The sequence below is a fragment of the Polypterus senegalus genome, chromosome 2 (genome assembly GCF_016835505.1).
Source record: "Polypterus senegalus isolate Bchr_013 chromosome 2, ASM1683550v1, whole genome shotgun sequence".
Lineage (NCBI taxonomy): Eukaryota > Metazoa > Chordata > Cladistia > Polypteriformes > Polypteridae > Polypterus > Polypterus senegalus.
The window spans coordinates 137,523,808-137,544,501 of record NC_053155.1 but is presented as its reverse complement, the minus strand read 5'-3'; the positions used below and the strand labels follow the sequence as shown (position 1 = coordinate 137,544,501).

Here is a 20,694-nt window from a genome sequence, read left to right as displayed (position 1 = left end):
GATAAGTGGGTTAGAAAAATGGAAAGATGGATGAATGGACATTTTGCTCTGCATCGGTTTCTGATTTTTGTTTTTCTACCTAGATTTTATTCACTTTTGGGTTGCCTCATTTAGAACATTTTTGTTCTGTTTTTGGACTCCTCTTTTGAATAAATGTTATTATTTATTATTATTATTATTATTATAAACACTGTTGTGTTATTTTGGCCTTGGTTTCTCTTTTCCACTGGGTTTTGTATGCATGGGCCCTCTCATTAATGCAGGCCACAGACCTGTTCTTTGAGTTTCATGGCTAGACCTATTTTGAGCTTTCAGGCCTTTTTTAGTATTGTGTACCCAAATTGTGCCCAGGGTTGCCTATATATGTTTCCAAGAGCCTGCTTAAGTGAATTTGAGGAAGTTATGTAACTAACTGCTGTCCTCAAGAATCACTCATTTAATCAGAACTATAATTACATAAAGTAGGATATAATTGATTACTGTGTTAAATATTTAACAAAACATGCACTTCATTTTTAGTTACAGTACAGTACTTTTATCTCAAAAATATGTGTAGTAAAATCCCTGGATATTGTTTTGTGTTATAATTACACTCAAAAGACTTACATTATGATGTTGTATGAGGTACTGATTGTACATATAAAGAGGAAAGGATGATTACATGTTGTGAAGTTAAAAAGCAGTTATGGTAATAATTAAGTTTAAGTTAATATCATGTATTTTCTTTGAAAAACTGTTGGAAATTCTAATTTGAAATTCATTATTAGAGTTGATTGTGAGTGGAATTCAAATTCCATTTTCTGTTATGGTTATAGATTAATAAAATATTAATTTTCTATGTTTGTGTCCTTATTTGAAAGATTTTCTACCGTATGTTTTTAAGACCCTTAAGACCGGTATTGTTTTTTTGAAGTGCAAGTTGGTGTTTTTTTAGTTGACAGCTTGCTTTTTGCGTAGCTTGTGTCTATTTCTTGAAATGCACTCAAACACAAAAAACAAAACAGGTTGATTTATAAGTAGTGACATTCTATTTTTTATGTTTTTCATTATGTTGCACAACTTCAAAAATCATAACAGACATAAGAACAGTCAGCTGGAAATTAAACATTTATTATTTTATAAATGAGACCACATTTCTTCTTTCAGTATTTGTGTTTTTAATAAGACAGCAGAAAATAACACTATACTCCTATGTATATTGTATATTTTATTTTTTGTAAATCTTATAATACTACATGCTAGCACAAAGAGATCAATTTATGCCCAAAATAGGCATCTTTAATAAAATAAACCATGCAGCAGAAATATGTAATATATTAAACATGATAAAACTCTCTCCCTTGCATATACAGTAAAAAGAAGTAAATAATTCAATATACTGAAGGGAAATGAGCACTGAAACAAAACTATACAACAGGAAAAAAAATAACCGACAGCTTTTAATTTATCACTATAGAGTAAAAAGCAGTTTAATGATTGCATGCCTTGATGAAACCAGCTCTTGTATATATTCGCATATATTTATGGTGCTATGAAATGAAAGTGGTTGCCTGCTTTTGCTGTTGCTGTAGCTTTTATATTTGTGTTTTTTTCTTTTGCTTTCTATAATTTGTATATTTTCTGAAAATTGTGCATGATCTGCTGTATTATAATGTTTCATAAAATACAGTGTTTTTCTATCATTTGTACTTGGTAATTCAGTATTATTTCACCATAAAGCATTTGCATTTCTACCGATTGTCAGTAATACTCCGTTCATCTATTTAATCCCATTTACTCTCATCCAAGTGGAGGAAGCATTCCAGATAACACTGGACATAAGACAGAAACTAACTGCTAGGCACTAGTCCATAACGCACATTTGTATATGTCATATTATATCATGTAATTTTCTAATCCGCTTAATCTAGACCAAGTTGTGGTTGGTGCACTTACACATATAGAAGCAATCTAAAATCACATATTAACATAACTAGCATATCTTTGGTATGTGAGTGAAAACATGGAATACTCAAAAAGAAAAAAAAAATTCTCACAGATATGAGGAGAATGTGTAATTTTCACACAAGTAGTAACTAGTCCAAAATTCAAACAGCTGTAAGGCTATTTCACAAACCACTGCTCCATCACACCACTGGCACCCCTTCTAGAGTTATTTCCTTCCACGCACCTGATGTTGCTGTAGTGCTGGGAGGTATACCGTGTGACAGGGACGCTGTTGTCCCCTTGAACCCTCAGACCAGACGCTAGAAACCAGATAAAAGTCCAAAGATTAATATTTTTTATAATAATAAAGTGCACAAAGCAGCACTACTTAACAATACTCCAATATACAATCAATAAATCACTACAATTATTCAATCCTCCACTCACATACGCATTGTCCCTCTGCCACACGACTCAGCTCATCCGTCTGGGATTTCCCAGAGTCTTTTATAGTCCTTGACCCAGAAGTGCTTATGAACTCTCAGTCCATGTGATTTCCTAGCACTTCCGAGTCAGATCAAAAGCTCTTCTTTTTCATCCCACAAGTATGTCATTTCCTCTGTCCCTGTGACCAGGGCGTACTTCCGGGTTATAGGGCACGTAAAAGTCTCTGAGCCTCTCTGCAGCATACCCTTGTGGCCCCCATGGTATCCAGTAGGGCTGTGAAGGAAAACTCCAATAGCCATGATGCCCTGCTGGAATTAGGGGCACCTCCATGCTGCCGGAAGGGCTCCATCTAGCGGCGTGGGGGTATTGGCCGGGATGAACGGCCGGCCATATCTCACAACCGGTATATACCAAAAAAAACATTTTTTTTTTGTTATGATATGAATCTTTCTTATACCGCAACACCTGTTTAAATAACCTAAACAATGTTTGGAACGTGGCGCAGCTGGAAATTGTTTAAGGGGGAACCTTTTTCACTGCTACACTGCTAAACACGCATGCAATGGAGTACATGCGTTAGTGGAGGTATTGAGCAGTGAAAATGGACCGCAACACCTGTTTAAATAGCCTAAACAACGTTTGGAACGTGGCGCAGCTGGAAACTGTTTAAGGGGAATCTTTTTCACTGCTACACTGCTAAACATGCATGCAATGGAGTACATGCGTTAGTGGAAGTATTGAGCAGTGAAAATGGACAGAGAACATTCCGAAAATGAAGCTGTAGCAAACGATAAAGTTTAACATGATGACACAGAAGAACTTTTCCCGAGCTAAAGTTTTCAAAACAAAAGAAATTTGCTGCACAACCTTAGCCTCAAACATGCTTTGGAGTGCCATGAATGTATGGAACTAAGATTGGCACCCTCCACATCCTCGGGTAAAACTGAAAAAGCTAGAGGACTCTTGAGTCAGACATCACTTGTAGAAATGTTTGCTAGAGGTACTGCCTACGATAAAAAAAAGCAAGCGGTGGATCGAGATAACCAACGCCATTACAATCCATATAGGTAACATGTCAGTGGACAGAGATTGTTAACATTAACAGAAAGTGTAGTTGGTCTACAAAAATATTTACTATTTAATTTACTAAGTCTAAATGCCCCTTTGGTTGGTTGAAAATATGTTGTCAAAATTATAGTTAAAGTTGTTTGCAAAATTTGTTCAATAAAAAGGTTCTATATTTTGACTGCAACTGTCATGCAATGTGATTAGTGCCACCCCTCTGAAAACTATCACTTTATGGGGCCATGCAAACCTGTATTAATACTTGTGTGCACATTAAAATGACTTTTTTGTACAATGTACAATACTCATGACAGAGGAGTGGGTTATTCTTAGCCAGTCTACTGCAGTAATTGCAGTGGAAAATGTGGTTAACATCCATTCATGCATGGGAAAAAAATGCCGTCAAATTCCGTGAAACGAGTATAATTTTGAAAAATACCGTGATATAGAATTTTGGTCATACCGCCCAGCATGTTGCTGCAATAATTACTAGCTCATGCAACCCTAAATGGAGGTTTATGGAAGATTTTTTTTCCTTTATCTATATAGTGAAAAAGTATGAATGTACCATTTTTATTTTTTAAGTGATGACTTTTATTGACTCCAGTAAATACAAATCAACAATTGCAATGGATTTTATAACAAATAGAAATCATCTTACTAGAGACTTTCTTCATCCAAATCCTTTGAAGAAAAGTAAAAAAATGTCTACAACAGAGTATGCTAGACCAATTCCTAGACCAGTAATTTGTGACAGAGATTTCAATAAAAATTGGTTGTGAAAAGAAGACTTCCCAAAATTAGAAGAAAGAGAATCAGTGGATTTCCAGCACAAGGCCCCTGACAGCTTGGCTGCAACAGTGCTCAAGGAGAAAAGCCAGCACTGAACTGAAGTGAGACAAAATGAAGTGTAGAGATTTCCTAGAGGTGAAAGATATTATTTAAGACAGAAATATCGTCAGAGATGATAGTAGAATGAGAATCAGATGGCCCAGAAGGAGAAAATAAAAGGATTGTTTCAAAATAGTTGAAGGAAATTATCATGGGCATTTTGAAGCATAGAATTGGCATGGGAGTTACTGAGTTTTGGTATAACACTTTTGGGTTTGTAAGTTCAAGGCAATGAAAGAATTTAAATTAAATATGGTTATAAGCTGCTTCTTAGACATTTTGAAAAATATTATTCCAAGGTAAAGAAGACAAGTTTGAGAGGATACACTTTCTACTTGAGTGTAATGGTAAAGCTTATAGTTCCCTTTATGCAATGTACACTATTTTATTTTAATATATAATTTGCTTTCACAACACTCATTTTTAAAATTTTGCCATTATAGGGTAAGATAATACTTCATGTGACCTTAACTTATAATAATATATTGTATACTGTATGTACAGCATTTCAACAACATAAAGGATGTAATATAATAAGTAATGAAAATGTATTACTCGTTAAAAGAACATGGTGATTTAATATTCAAAATGTATCATTTAAATGATGAGACTGACTGGGCATTTGTTTTTAGAGACTGAAGGTTACTTTCACACTACTGAATCCTTATATTGTGTAATGGGAGGTTTAAAAACCTTCAAGGATAGAAACATTTTTATCTAATATATATCTAATACTGCACTGGAAAACAATGAAGGGAATTCTTCTAAAAGGAATCATACATTTTAAATTTTAAACATTAATTAAATGTGCACATATTTATAATATTTTCATGTTTTATCTGAAGTGTTTAAACATATTTTAAGTAGACCTACCATAATACTTTGATGGATTGTGATTGAATGGTGTAGGATTCTGTGTTTTTTCCAAACTAAATTTCAATGCAAGTTCTTAATAATTCTTTAGCAATAAGGAGCAAATGTATACTGCTATGTTTGTTTTGATGTAGTATATAAACTATCACTACATATATCTGTCAATAAAAAAATAGAAATTTATTGTACACTATCACAACAATTAAAACACTTTCTGCTACCATTTTAATCTATCTTCATATCCTTGTTAACAAGAGGTGTTTGTTTTACAGGAATAACAACTGTGCTGACAATGACAACAATCAACACTCATCTTCGAGAAACATTACCGAAAATTCCCTATGTCAAAGCCATAGACATGTACCTGATGGGCTGTTTTGTCTTTGTCTTTTTGGCCTTATTGGAGTATGCTTTTGTCAATTATATTTTTTTTGGAAGAGGCCCACAGATGCAGAAGAAGCTTGCAGAAAAGGCAGAGAAAGCCAACAATGATAGATCAAAATATGAAGGCAACAGGGTAAGAGTATGCGCATTTTATTCTTATCTTTGTAAAGTAAAGGTGTAGTAATTTGCTTTTGTATTGGTTCTTATTGTTATCATTTATGTGTCTTTTAAAATGAATATAACTTTCAAAACTTTTCTGACAAAGACATAGCTATGAATATAAATTCTGGTGGTTTGTAAAAAGCATTTAGTGAATTTCACACTTTCAGTAATGCATAAAAATTATCACATGCACTCTTATGAACACAATGGTATACTTTCATTACTACTAAAATTGAAAGGACTTGGATATGTTAAAATTAAGAACACTTCAGTGAACAGCACAAGTGAATTTACAGCTATTGATAGGGATTACTTGGCTGGCTAAGGTTTGGGAGGGCCAGTAAGGCACAGGTGTAGCAATGAACAGAGGAATCACAGGGTCCAGGGGAAAAGGGAGAGATTAAGTCATTTTTGTGAATACAGAGCACATCAGCATGCCCTTAAGTAGACAATAGCACCCCAGGGGGTGACAAGATGAATTAGGTGAATGGTGTTGACAAGCTTTGTTGGGACGATTGGCCTGTTCTAATCAAAATTGGTTATTTTTCTCCAAAAGATATCCTTGTATTGAAATTCTCCCAAAGCACTAGCTTCTTTATACATAAAATAGAAATAGGCAGTATAAGCAGCATACTATCAATGTATTCTGTTTTACAGCATTATTTTCTGCATAATGAAACTTGATCAAACATGACTTAATCAAATTATTATCTCATAATTTTTGATTAACCATGTCCAAATTTTCTTCTTCAAGTCGAAATTCACAGTAAAACATTTTGATAGTCAGCCTGCAAGGTTGGGTAACAAACTATACTTCACTGTGTAGCTATGTAATGGATATATTCAGAATGCTGGACCAAAATCAACAACTGTGTTTATCTCCCACTTCTTTAAGAAAATAGAAAAAATAGTGAAAAACAAATATCAGTCACCAAAGTAGTAAAATGATAAGTGAAGTTATAACTAAATATTGCATAGTCTTCAAAACACCACAGTAAGAAGAACAGAGACTAATTACTCTAACAAATCTGCCCCCTCACCCCCAACTGCACTTAAGGAGATTAAACATATGTGAGTGCAAAAGAAAAATGACAAAATAATATTTTCAATTAAAAAAGAACATGTATATTTGACCCACAAAAACACCAAAAAAACTGTTTCAAAAGCACAAAATGCCCAGTTTTTTTATAACATTTTATTGAATTTATTAAAATCAAACAACATTCCATACAAACAGGTCAAATTTTACAAAACTAGGTTCAAGTCAAGTTACCCCACCCATGAGAAAGAGAGCTAGGCCAACATAATGAAACTTTAATAAAAGATGCGTAAATAAATAAATAGAATAATAAGGGGAAGAGATTCTGCTTCCTCAGTTTAAATGCTTATTCTAAAATATTATTAATTAGATCCTGCCAGGTTTTAGAAAAGTTTTGCACAGATCCTCTAAGTGAGTATTTATTTTTTTCCAATTTCAAGTAGTACTGTATATAACATCGGTTACCCACGGACTGAAAAGAAGTGAGTTAGGATTCTTCCAGTTGAGCAAGATAAGTCTACGTGCTAATAGTGAAGTGACTGCAATCACAGTTTGTTTGTCCTTCTCCACTTTAAGCCCATCTGGGAGTACACCAAACACAGCTGTTAATTGATTAGGAGGGATTGTGACACCAAGGCTGGATCATATTCGCAGGTTGGATCTTGCCCTGGAAACATTTTGTACAATTTTAAACGAGACAGATGTGCTCGATAGATTATTTTAAGTTAAATAATTGTATGCTTTGCACATATGGCGCTAGAGTGAATTCTGTACATTGCTGCCTTCCATTCCTTTTCCGAAATGTTGAGTGAGAGATCTTTTTCCCAATATACTTTAGGATCGTTGAAAATGAGGGGCTTTAAAATGTTTTTATATGTTGCAGAAATGCTGTCTGAGTCCTCAAGACTGATTGATATTTTTTCCGGAGTAAAAGTAGGTGGGAGGTGAGGAAAGTTGGGCAGGTTTAGTTTAACAAGAATTCTAATTTGAATGGAATGTGTTGCTGGAGGGTTAAATTTGGAGTGTAGCTGTTCATAGGATACAAAGATGTTGTCTATGTATAGATCTCTAATCTCTGATTTAATCCAGAATATTTTGGAGACATTAAGCAGCGTACACTTGATAGGGAGAAAAAAGGTAGTTATCATGTAGAAGTGCCACAAATAAAAGCTTCTCTGTCTTAAAGTACTTCCTGCATTGGTTACATATTCTGAGTGAATGAAGTACTATTGGGTTATTAGTATATTGGCGATAACTTGTATTTACTGGGGTACAAACCAAGGAATATAAAGAAGTGCTGCAGAATTTTATTTCTATTGTGGGCCAGGCCCGCGGATGTATCTATTTGTGTCAATGTCCAGGTTTTTATAGTTTGTATGTTTGTCTCCCAGTAATAAAACTGACAGTTAGATATAGCCATGCCACCTTCTGCCTTAGGTCTTTGTAGGGTCACCCTTTGGATATGTGTATGGTTTGAATTCCAAATAAATGAGGTTATGATTGAATCTAACTTCTTAAAAAATTATTTGTTGATGTATATTGGAATGCTTTGAAATAGCAAAGGAAGCTTAAGAAGGATATTCATCTTAACAATGTTAATTCTTCCAGCTAAAGTGAGATGAAGGGTGGACCATCTATGCAAGTCTTACTTAAATTTTTCCAAGCAGACAGCTAGGTTTTGTTAATAGAGGGCTTAATGTTTACTTGGGATGTTTATCTTTAGGTATTTAAACTGATTTGCGATGATAAAAGGGAAGGTGTCCAATCTAATATTGCGTGCTGGAGAGTTCACTGGAAAGAGCACACTTTTATTCAAATTAATTCTGAGACCGGAAATCTTTTGAAATTCTACTAGTGCTGTTAGGACCGCAGGAACAGTATTTTGTGGATCTTATATATATAGTACCATTCCTTCTGCATATAGTGAAATTTTTCTGATAATCCCCTTTATCTCATAAGCATTTTGACAGTGAACTGTCAGTAGCTCTATGGCATTTGCAAAAATAAGTGGTGACAAGGGGCATCCTTGTCTAGGACTACATTCTAGTTTGAAGTAGTCTGAAATAATATTGTTAATACAAACTGAAGCTTCTGGACTGGTATACAGCAGTTTAATCCACGCACATATGTTTGGCCCAAACCTAAATTTTTCCAATGTGGTGAAAAGGTAGTTCCATTCAACCATATCAAATGCTTTTTCTGCATCCAACGATAATAATATCTCCAGGGTGTTAGACTTTGTGGGTGAATATATTACATTAAACAGGCGACAAAGATTGAAAGCCAAGTGTCTGCCTTTAATAAATCCAGTTTGGTCTTCTGATATTATTGAAGGAAGAACATCCTCAATCCTACTGGCAAGGACTTTGGAGAGTATCTTAACATAATTATTTGGAAGTGAGATTGGTCTGTATGATGCACACTGTAATAAGTCCTTATTTTGCTTAGGAAACATGGTAATTAATGCTTGGCAAAAAGTTTGAGGTAGAATTTTATTATCTCTAGCTTCTGTAAATGTTGCTAATAAAAGGGGAGATAACTTAACTAAGTCATGCTTACCATCTTTCAGTGCAGCTAGTCCGTCTCCAACCACTTTGCATTCAAAATTTGCTGTTGCTTTTTCGTCATAAGTAGATGCCAGTTGTTTCACTATTTTAGTACAAGTCATGAACGTTTGCTTATCATTTTCAAACTGAGCACCAAGTGCTCTAAGCTTATTCTCAAATTTAGATGCATTTTCTTGTATTTTTTCCTCAATTTTTCCTAGCATAGCTTTAAAGGCTGCCTCAAAGCGATTATTTAAATGGGTTTTCTGGTCTTTAATATCCTGAAACAGCTTCTCGTTTGTCTTGTGTATGTACTTTATTTCTTTCCTTATATCATTTATGTCATTTTTCCTTATCATTTATATCCTTCTTAATAGTTTCCTTGAGCTCCTTTATCTCTTGAGCGGTGCCCATTGCGATGATCATTGCCTGTAGCTCAGACAGATCACTTCAGCCATCCCTGAGCTCCGTGGGTGAAGTACCATGCCCAGTTGCAGCTGATTTTATTGGCTCATGAGGGGTAGATAACTACACGGAAGGTAAGGCCATTTTCAGTTTCATTGAGCCTTCTGGAATTAGGCAAATTATCCTGGCCCGAATCACTTGCACATTCGCTCCCATTTTTGCTCTCGGCTGGGGATGATGCAGCAGCATCAACAAGTCCCGGGAACCCTGTGCTTTCGCCTATCTGTTCCAGGTCAGTCTCTGGCAGGCTGCGAGCTTGAACTTGACGTCTGTTTAGATTTGGATGAAGCTTTAGCTGTCTTTTCCATTACTTTTGGAGTCGTTTTTCTGACATTAATGCTTATATATCCATGTATATTCTGTAATTAAACCCCACGGGTTGAGTAAATACAGGATGCCTCGGAATTATAAAAAGAAAATCGAAAAAATAACACTGCTGCTAACAGATTTCCACCTCAGATGTCCTTCTCCTGTAGTGGACGAGACCAAAATGCCAAAATGCACAGTTTTGAAGAATTAAGTGAATAGAATTGGCAAGCTTTGTTGAGCTGAATGGCCTGTTCTAGTTTAGATTGTTCTAATGTTCAAGCATATTGTAAAATATTGAGTTGTGAAGGAAAATAAGTGCCTTGAGCATGGAAAAGGTGGTATCTAAATTAAATGTGCTATTATCATTATTATTATTATTATTAAAAAGAGCCAGTTCAAATATTTACAGGTAGATGAAAAAAATGAGCAGATGAGCATCATTATCCCAACTAAATAAAATGATAAGGGTTCAGCTCTTTCCACACGTTAATTCCTCTTCCAAGATACTTTCAAAGCTGTTACTGCCACCTGCCAAACCAGTTTGTGCCTTCTGTCTCCTTGGAGAAAAGCTGATCTTCGAAGGTGATCCCTCGACTGGCAAGAGAGAAGTTTATCTTTATCAAAAAAATATTGCTCTATCTGTTGGCATTCTCTCCTTTCAACTTCTCTCCCTCCTTTTTCAGCTTTTCACTTGACATTTTATATCATGCTGGTGTCACATTGCCGCAGCAAACCTGTGAAACAAAGCTTCACTGAACTGTCCAGGCACTGTCACAAATGGCTTCTCTATCTGTCTGCACTGAAGCAGACAGTAAACTTTTCATAAATATGCTAATAGATAACTGGTAACATACAAAAATAAATAATAAAACACTATGTGACAATTTTGTTAAATGTCTAAATGTGAAAATATTTAATTAATTGTTTATACTGAGTAAAGAATACCTTAGTAAACAAAGAGTTTTATAGATCCTAAGACATTACCTGTTTCCTGAAGGCTGTTTGCAATGTTCTAGTGTTCTTCTGCAAAATTATTCACCTGGGAGAACAAATTTTCTTTGTGGGTTGATAAGATGGATTATTGAAACCATCCATAAATAACTGACTATTAAATAACCATCCTACAACAAACAGCTGCCCCCCTCCAACCCAATCAGACTCGTGCTAGACTATGTAAAACAATTGAGAATATGTAGAAATCTGAAACACATATAATTTAATTTGAAAGCAACAGGGAAATTAGAGGACTGTCTCTGTTATTTGGACAAAGGACAAGCAATACTTAAGTTTGTTTTTCAAAAAAAAATGACGTTCTAGATTCCTCTCTCATGTTTTCTCTGTAATATTTTTTACTAATTAGTGGAAATATATTTTTATGTATCTTCCATGATCATCTGAAATCTAAAAAAAAATCTAAAAAAAATCTGTCAAAAAAGAGCCAATAACAAAAGTGTTTCTTTAATATCACTTGATTGAGGCTGTTACTTTGAGTATCAGAAATTAGGTAACTAATTGCTGGAAAGAAAAGTAGTCAATAAATAAAACAAACTAAAAAGGAATAGCTACCAAGAAATCTTTTAATAAATATTTAAGGAAAAGACAGTCAAAATCAAAATTTTTAACAGGTTCATGTCATGGTCAGAAGCACTATAACCGTTTATTTAACAATGCAGCTACTGCAGAACAACTTTGCTGGCTGTAACCACACATTGCTATCCCCACTGAGGAGAACCAAAAAGTCAGGCAGAACATCAATGGCAGCTGACACCTTAGCTTTATGGGTGAGCTGTACAGAGGAACAGGAACTTGCCAGCCACTGATAGACTGAATAGAGAATATACCTGCCGAGAAAGACATGAAGTTGTAACTGCTAGGTGACTGAGGACCTGCAGGCTGCACTGGAAGTGTATTGTTTTTGTTCACCAGCATCACAGACACAATAGACCAAGATTCAATAAAAAAGGCTGTTGGCAAATGAACATTATCACTTGTTGCTCACAATCAGATGGTACCAGAGAAGACAGTTGCCATAAGAGATGGCTAACTGGGCAAAAGGAATACACAAGCAAACCAGAAATCAAGATAATAAATATTTTATTCAGGACCAAGCTCAATTTAGTCCTTCATGTCCCCGTCACTAGACTCAAAACCAAACGGAACAAGGTTGTCTTTTTTTTGTTGTTTTATCAAACAAAACTGTTTCTTTTTATTATATCCCCACAATCATCAACATAAACAACACCCCCCCCCACCCCAAACACCCCCCAAATCCATTCTCCAGTTTAAACTAATTATATGGTTATTTTTAGTTACAAGGAGGAACCATCCTTGGATGGCATCCTAGACCATGTCAGGATAAACGCATATAAAACACCCATAACCGCCAAATTTGGATAAGGCTTCCCCCCTTAAACCATTCACCCTCTCTTAAATTCTACAAGCATACTCAACACTTGAGTGTGACATTTGTTTTAAATGGCCTTTGTGAGGTCATACTGGCATACAAAACTACAGCTATCAAGTGATTATCAATATTGTCTATGGGCATGCCTGGAATCACAGAAACCAGGAGGCAATGGGGAAAAAAGGACAAATAAAAAAAAGAAACAGATAAACAGATTGGTAACAATGTTGAAATATGCCCAACAGTCTCAAAATACTGACATTGGTGTGTCTGTCATATTAACTCTCCCAAGGTTGTCTTTGAAATTGACTCATTATAGGTTTATTACATCATTCCTCCAGTTACAGCCATAATTATTAAATACATTTGAGTAGACACCAGAAGCTGGAGAGAAATTTTCATTTTGTTATATAAAACTTTTTTAAAATACCTTTTTTGTGTAAGCTGAATGATTTTGAGGTTGCTGCTAGAGGTGATGGAGTTGGGGCAGTTCTACCCTATCTCACTACAAAGCTGTACCCCACTGAAAATAACTATGACATGGACATCTGACAACTGAAATCTATTAAATTTGCTTTAAATGGAATAGGACAGTTCTTTAGAAGGTATATTTTATAATTTTTCAGTTTTTACTGAATAAAAGGAATGTTTGTATTTACAGAAAATAGTTGAGTCAGTTTTAGGGTAAATGTACTCTTAGATTTATCTTTTTAGTTTTCTAATTTGTAAGATGAAAAATGTATAAATAAAAGTTAAAACAGGAAGTCAACATTAAATGCTACTGTATCAAATCAGACACATAGGAGAAGTGAGAATGACACATCTCAATGGACCAGCAATGGTTAGGAAAGATTACATTTTTTAAGTTGATAAATGAAAAAATATGCTGCTAAGGTTTCTAACAGAGGTTATGTTTTCACCATTCCATTTCAGACTATGACTAATAGTAGTTGCCAGGAAGGTAAATAATTCCACCCTACTGAAGTTGGGACCGAGGTGTAGAAAAAAGAAGAATGACTTATAAATATCACACTCATTTTTACTACTGTATTATGAGAGTGTTTGGATCAGACATATTGAAGAAGTAAAAACTGATCAATCTATCCGCTGTCTCATCTCCATCAAACCAGTCTAGGTGGTGTCAACAGCAAACATTAGCAGTTTTACATATGGGTCAGTGAGTTGCAGTTGTTTACACTGAGAAAACCAGAATAGGCACAGCATACTCTAAAAGGTTAATGGCTCTAATTGGTATCCGTCCAACTTCATTGTCAGAAATCATAGATACAGAGACATATGGCATAATCCAAATATATATTGATCAGTTTGTTTTAAAGATGCAATTGTATGATGGTATTATATGCAAACTGGAAGCCATGAAGTTTGATATATGTCCCTGGGAAGTATAAATGTTTCAAGATATAGTGGAAAGCCATGTTTGCTCCATCTTGACGTGATCTCTTAAAAAGTAAACTGAAGTGAGTTAAGTGATTCAGTGATAGATTTAAGATGCAGCAGAATTAGGCATATACCTGTTTTCATTATTACTGAGGTCAACATCACTGCAGTCATTAAGTATGTTAATTAGTATTGCCTAATTTTATTTCTTATATATTTTGTCTTTTTTCTCTTTCTTCATCCTGTAAAGAACTTTGAGCTACATTTTTGCATGAAAATGTGCTATATAAATAAATGTTATTGTTGTTAAAATATTTTGCAGTTTGGGACCAGGTATAATTGTGGATACTCTGAAACAGATAGGAACACTGCATTTGCCATCAGGGTCTGTAAACACTGATGCTGCTTAATCACTGAGGGGCTTAGTGTAAAAGGAGAGATGTTACTTGAGACTGCTGCTATGTTACCATCCAGAAGACGATGGAGAAATGAGATTGTAAAGAGAAATAGTGCGAAAGAGAAAGAGGGCAATAAACAGGGACCTGTGCAGATTTGGAGTGTCTCTCAAACCTGAAGTAGACATTTTTCAGCTGATTAGATAGAGAGGCAGAGGGGGTGACATTTCCAGTTAGTGATTTTTGCAGATAGTACTAAACAGAACAGAGGAAAAGTGCTTTTCCAACTTTTTATACAGTATAGCTTATGTTTCCTAAATAACCTAGCTACCGTAATATTTTTCTTTTATGTAAAGAGAATTTTATCTACTTTTACACTCTTCTTTTTTATCTGTGCATAGCTTTTTTAAGTCTTTGTTATTATTGTATTTGAGACTTTTCCCTTGAACAAATTGATATCCAACTAGCCTATAAGCATCTGAGATAGTGCTGTCACAATAGGAGTAGCACATCTTACTAGATGCTTATATTTGAGAAGTTTAGATAACACGATAAAATGTTTGTCATCCAAGATGATCCCTGTGTGTTTATTTTCTGAAAATGAGAGAAGATCTGTCAAATTTTAACAGCAAAAATATTTGCTGGCTGTGCGTGTAGTATGATGTAGAGGGTAAGGTATTAGACTTGAAATCCTAGTTCAAATTCCACTTGTAGCTTTCGGTACAACTCTAAGGACTTGGGAAATTGCTTTTGATAGAGGTGTTACCCAAATGTAAAATCTCTATATATAATTCACTAAGGGTATGCAAGACGGTGAGCACAAGCAAGACAGAGAGTGCACGCAAGACAGAGCCACTCCCGCCAACTCACAGAGCCCCGTCCACCAATTCTAAGACCATGAGATACACTCGACAAAGCCCCACCAGCCAACTCTAACTAAGGTCAAGCAAGACAGAGAGCGCACGCAATACAGAGAGTCACACCCGCCAACTCTAACTAAGGGCAAGCAAGACAGACAGCCACGCCCGCCAACTCACAGAGCCCCACCTGCCATCTCTAATCCTACTTCAGCATCCACTGTCACTCTCGATCAAACAGCAATAATTAGCAAACAAACAAAGATAACTGGCAGTAACAGTGCAAAATTGGTATGCCAGTATGAAAGATAACTTTTGAGGGTAGTTTTAAAATATGTTATTGAATCGAGTTGATGTATATGAGAGAGAAGAGAGGAGGAACACTATGAGAGATGCTCAAACTCCCATAGTACAGAGTTTGATGTGTGGTACAGAAAGTACAGCTGCAGATGAGAATCAGAGTGAGCGAGACGAGTGTCAAACTGTAAGAGATCAGTGAGGTTGTGGAGATCTTTAAATGTTAAGAGTGGTATTTAATGTTGTATTCTGTAGTTAACAGGGAGCCAGTGAAGTTGAGAGAGAATAAGTGTAGTATGTTCAGTGGATTTAGAACGGCAGGTTATTATCCTGGCAGCAGAATTTTGAATAAATTGTAAGCGATGGATATGTTTTTGTGGGATGACAGATAGAATACCATTACAGTAATCTGTACGTGAGGTGACTCAGGCATTAACCAATACTTTAGTACTGTATTGCGTAAGAACAAGGTGAAGTCTAGAAATGTTTCAGAGATGGAAGAAAGCAGTCTGAGAAATGTTACTTATATGGGAGAAATTATTTAATAATAATAATAATTATTATTATTTAATAATTACCATTATTAGTGTATAAATGGATATAAATAATTGCATGTAAACGATTCGCCAAAATTTGTTGTATGTAAACGATACTGTTTAAAACATTAGTTTTTTCATCAGAAAACCCAGTTTCCACGTCTACCTGTATTAGTTTAAATGGCACTTTTACCACTCGCAATAGGGCGAACGCGCTGACTTATCGTGTTGACTGGGCATGGCTATGTTTTCTGTAGCTTGCTAGAGGAAGGTACTCTCTCGACCATTGGCATTGGTTTCGCTCCTTGCTATTTTCGTTATACTGTGACGGTTGTTTCCTAAGCCTTTGTTATACTGAATTCCTTTCTCACCGTTTTCCGTTCCTATTCTTACACCACCGTATGCTACGGTGGGCTTCAGCTAGTAATAAAATAATTTCCTTAAGTGGGAGCTTTCATTTCAAACATTCATTATCTTGTGCAAGTCTGTAACCCACACATCACACCCTAGTAGGTTTAACATGGGCTCCTTGGCGAATAGAAGAAAGAATATTTGCCAGATTGCTTCCAAACAAACAGGGCAGCTCCCTCATTATAGTGCTCTCAGAAAATGTATTTCTCTGGCATCATTTGTACTGATAGGGGTTATCACACCTGACGACTCCTTTTACCCATGCCATATTACAAAAAAGTTTCCTAGTCGCCAGTGTAGATTTCTTTCTTGCACCTTCTAATTTATCCCTCCTTCAGTGTTCTGATCTTTTTAGCTTATGGCAGCTCCTTGGTAGCCAGCCAGCACAGTAAATTAAGAGACTGCCTGTGTCTGTTCAATGCACAGTACATTCTAATAAGTTCAACAGGGAAAATGGAAACTACACTGTTCACAGCTTTATAAATCTGAAAAGGGATTTGAAATTTTCCAGACTCAACTGAAAGCCACAGTAGGGATTTATACACTTGAACATGTGATTATATGCTATATTAGGTACAAACACAGTGGATATACAAATGAGTTATAAAGTGGTACTGCAAAAGGGACATTGTTTCCTTTAAGAGGCTTTTAAATCCTGAAATCCTAATTAACCGTACTGTACTGCTCTATCCTGAACATTATCCAGATTGTGCATCAGATATATTATTCACTTATTGGCACAAAAAATGGAATTGTTAAAAAATTGGCCTGCCAGGTAAGTAGATTTGAGCCCTTTAAAGCAAATTTGAAGAAATAAAATTGGAAATGGGAGTAAAGGCAGAGAAGAGTTTTCTTTAATTAAAAAATGGACTATAATACTCATGTCTGATGGAAGATAATCGACTACAAGTTTCAGAAATATTTTCTACATAAAGGCTTGGAACAAAGAAAACCTGCTTTAATATGATATATCTCTATTTTTGATAAAATACGTTATAGTAATATAGGTGTACTGTGTTTTGGAAAACCAAATATATTCACAAATGAGCACAATTTATTTTATAATAATATTTGTTTTATTAATTTGACTGTTACAGTGTATTATTGTTACAACTTTGTTATCTAGATATTGGGGAGGTTCAAAATGTATAGTGTGTTTTAATTTTTCTAAATTTAAAAATGTTTTTACTAGCAATGAAATTGAATGTAAAATATAAAAACTCAGTAGTGTTTCCACAATTCACAAAAAGATAAAGTATATTATATTTGTGATGTGTTGTTTACTGTGATTTTTCTAGTTCATATTTTGTGGTGTACTTGAAACAGTTTTATAGCCTTTTTGCTTGTACTTTTTACAGTTGCTATAATGACATTACAACGTATAAAAAGCACTGCAGGTAATGTCTGTTGTTCTTTCAACCAAAAATATTCAGGAGAAAAAAGCATTTGCACCAATTTCATTAGACTTTCTTTTGGAATCTTTATATAATCATTGTTTACTGACTTGTCAAAATCAAGTCTAATTCATGCATACTGTAGATGCAGTTGGTATTAGCTGATTACACAGAAGACAATGAATGGTTTATTTTGTGAACAGAATTATGAAGTATTACCTATGTATGTTTCCGTTCTTTGTGGCAAAAGTACAGAGTAATATATTTTGCTGATACTTGAGAGATAATTAACATCAATTCTTTTCCCCAGTTTTAGATGAATTATTCTTTTATTAAATTTTTTTTCTTGGTTTTGTTTTCTACATCTTACTATAGTCTGTTCTGGAAGGAGGCAATTGCAAGTCATCTTCTGTAAAAAAGTCCAATCAGGTACAAGGGCATCGACACTCATGCGCGGTGAGTGTGCAGTGGCTATTCATTTTTTGTGTTCCTTTTGGTTTTTACAGCTGCTGTATGACCCCTGTGTACTGCTTTTCAAACGTCTAATACAGTCACAATTGATGATCATGTCTTTCTCATTGTGCATCATTAATGTGCATTGCAGGATTGCAAAGCTCATTTGTGTTTTTCCATTACAAAACTTTCCCTTTTGCTTCACTCTTTTGTTTTGTGTCTTTAGGTTTTACTTGTTTTTCTTTCAGTTAAAACTTTTCTGTGATGTCTGATGGTGATTTATTCAGTACGCTGCATGAAAACCTTTTGTCAATTTGAAACAACTCTGAATCTGTTTAAATATGATTTACCTGGGATTTCTTTTTTAGGAACATTACTTCAGATTAACAAGGCAGATCGCATATGTTACTTTTCTTGCTGCATTGAAAATATTGCAAGTTGATTTTTGTTATTGTACTTAACTTGATTTTTAATGTTAATTTACTCTATACAAAATAGCCAGAAATATTACCCTTTTCAGATAATTTATAATTCCTATTGCTATTTATTCATTGCTATATATTACTTTACAGAAAATGTTTCAGGGGATTCTACAGTACTGTTTTGTTTTATATTTGCATACTATGTTTATCAAATGTTTGACTTGATCAAAGCTGAAGTCCTACCTAACTGCTGTTTTATTATATGACTAATCCTTGCACTGTAATTTGTGTATGCATTCAAAGTCTTTATTACTAGTTTTTCATAGAGAAGATAAAGGCAATTTAATTTATTCAATTAAAAACTGAAAAACGGCCGTGGTGATAAATGTTGCCATCTCACGGCACCAGGGATCTGAGTTTGACTTCCAGTTTGGCGATTGTCTATGTGAATTTGCCACTTTTCTGGAGTGACAAGATTTTCCCCAGATACTTCAGTTTACTTCCATACTTTCAAAATTGTCATGTTTAGTTAACTGGCAGACACAACTGAGTGAATGGGATTATGGCCTGGCATTCCTTCTCGATCTCTGAAAACCCTTGTAATAGACAGCCAGGTCCCATGCCCGGTCGGGACGACCCTGCTGTATATGGTCCGGGGCAGCAGCCATGGACTCCTCAGTACCTCCCCTGGGACGCTTGGTGGCAGCCTCCCTGGTTGATGATGCCTCAGTTTCCCACAGGGTTTCATGGGAGATGGAGTTCTTTCCAACCCTGTGGGGACCTGGGATGGCCGCCAGGGGGCGAGGCAGAGATAGTTAAGCCCAGCTGGTTTAATCATCGGCCCCACACGGGAGTGCAATTGAGAACAGGTGAGCAAGCACCAGGAGCACTCCTGGGAGGGCCTTTAAATTGAGCCAGCAACCACCACAGTCCCAGAATCGGGAGGAAGAGGTTGCCTGAGAGGAGTGGTGGTGCCAGCGGAAGGATTGCTGTGTTTAAAGTAAGGTGCTTTGGGACTGTGTTATACCTGTGGGGTTCACGGGGAAGACGTGCCCCACAGGGGAAGAGTGTTTGGACTGTGTTTAAGTGTTTGGGACTGTGTTGGGCCTGTGGGACATGGCGAAGAGGTGCCCCACGGCTGAAGAGAAAATAAAAAGATTTCTGCTCAATTTACACGTGCCCCAGTGTGAATCTGTGCCAGGTCGGGCGCTTATATAGAGCCTTATTCATACCCTGTACTGGAATAAATTGATTAAGAAAATAGAGGAATAGGTGGGCAAATTGGTGTTGCCCAGTGTAATGCTATAATTAACCTCAAAAAACCTATTGCAAGTTATGATATTTTATGAAATAACCAAGCACACCCATCATCTTACAGTATATTCCTGATTCTCAGACTAGCAAATTTTTACATTAAAGCTGCTCTCTTTTTGTATGAAATTTCCACACTAAGTTGTCTGTGTTTTCTGTATCATAGTTCATAAGCAGAAATACAACTGTTTCTGTATTTAAAAACATTCTAAAAATTGTAACACTACATCTGCCTATTATAAAGTAGAATGAAATAACAGAAAGTAATGATTTCATAGAAGGCTGTTTTAAAGCATACATTATATCATGACTTAATGAAAAATTCAACGAAAGAAACTTTTTAAATTAGGGAAGTAGTCCTAACACTGAAAATTACAGATGCAATGATACCAAGCATTTATATCACCCCATAAGTATTCTGTATCAGCTTTATTATGTAGTAAATACAAGTGGATTACTGTACTCAGAAAATTGATTAAGAACCTTTCATAAAATACAAGGCATAGAAGTTGACAGCAAATTTAAAGGAAAATTGCTTGTGGAAAATTATTGGTCATTGCAAAGTCAATTAGCTGTTGTTTTTTATTACTCTATGTTCAATGGGCAGAAAATTAGTTTGTATCCCAGTCTGTAGTGGGATTGACCAAATGTGGTTGTCGTGAACAATGATCTTTATTATCTTTATGACGACAAAGGTATTTTGGTAAGG

At 35.4% G+C, this 20,694-nt stretch overlaps 1 protein-coding gene across 3 annotated transcripts in view; it reads left to right on the top strand.

Annotated features, from left to right (window-relative positions):
• gabrb3 (gamma-aminobutyric acid type A receptor subunit beta3) overlaps window positions 1-20,694 on the top strand; it is a 485,579-nt gene that overhangs the window by 450,069 nt on the left and 14,816 nt on the right. For all 3 annotated transcript variants that reach the window (XM_039744693.1, XM_039744694.1, XM_039744695.1), the window contains 2 exons: window positions 5,475-5,719; window positions 18,175-18,255. In XM_039744693.1, the coding sequence (XP_039600627.1) occupies window positions 5,475-5,719; window positions 18,175-18,255 (326 nt within the window). The remainder of the gene's footprint in view (window positions 1-5,474; window positions 5,720-18,174; window positions 18,256-20,694) is intronic.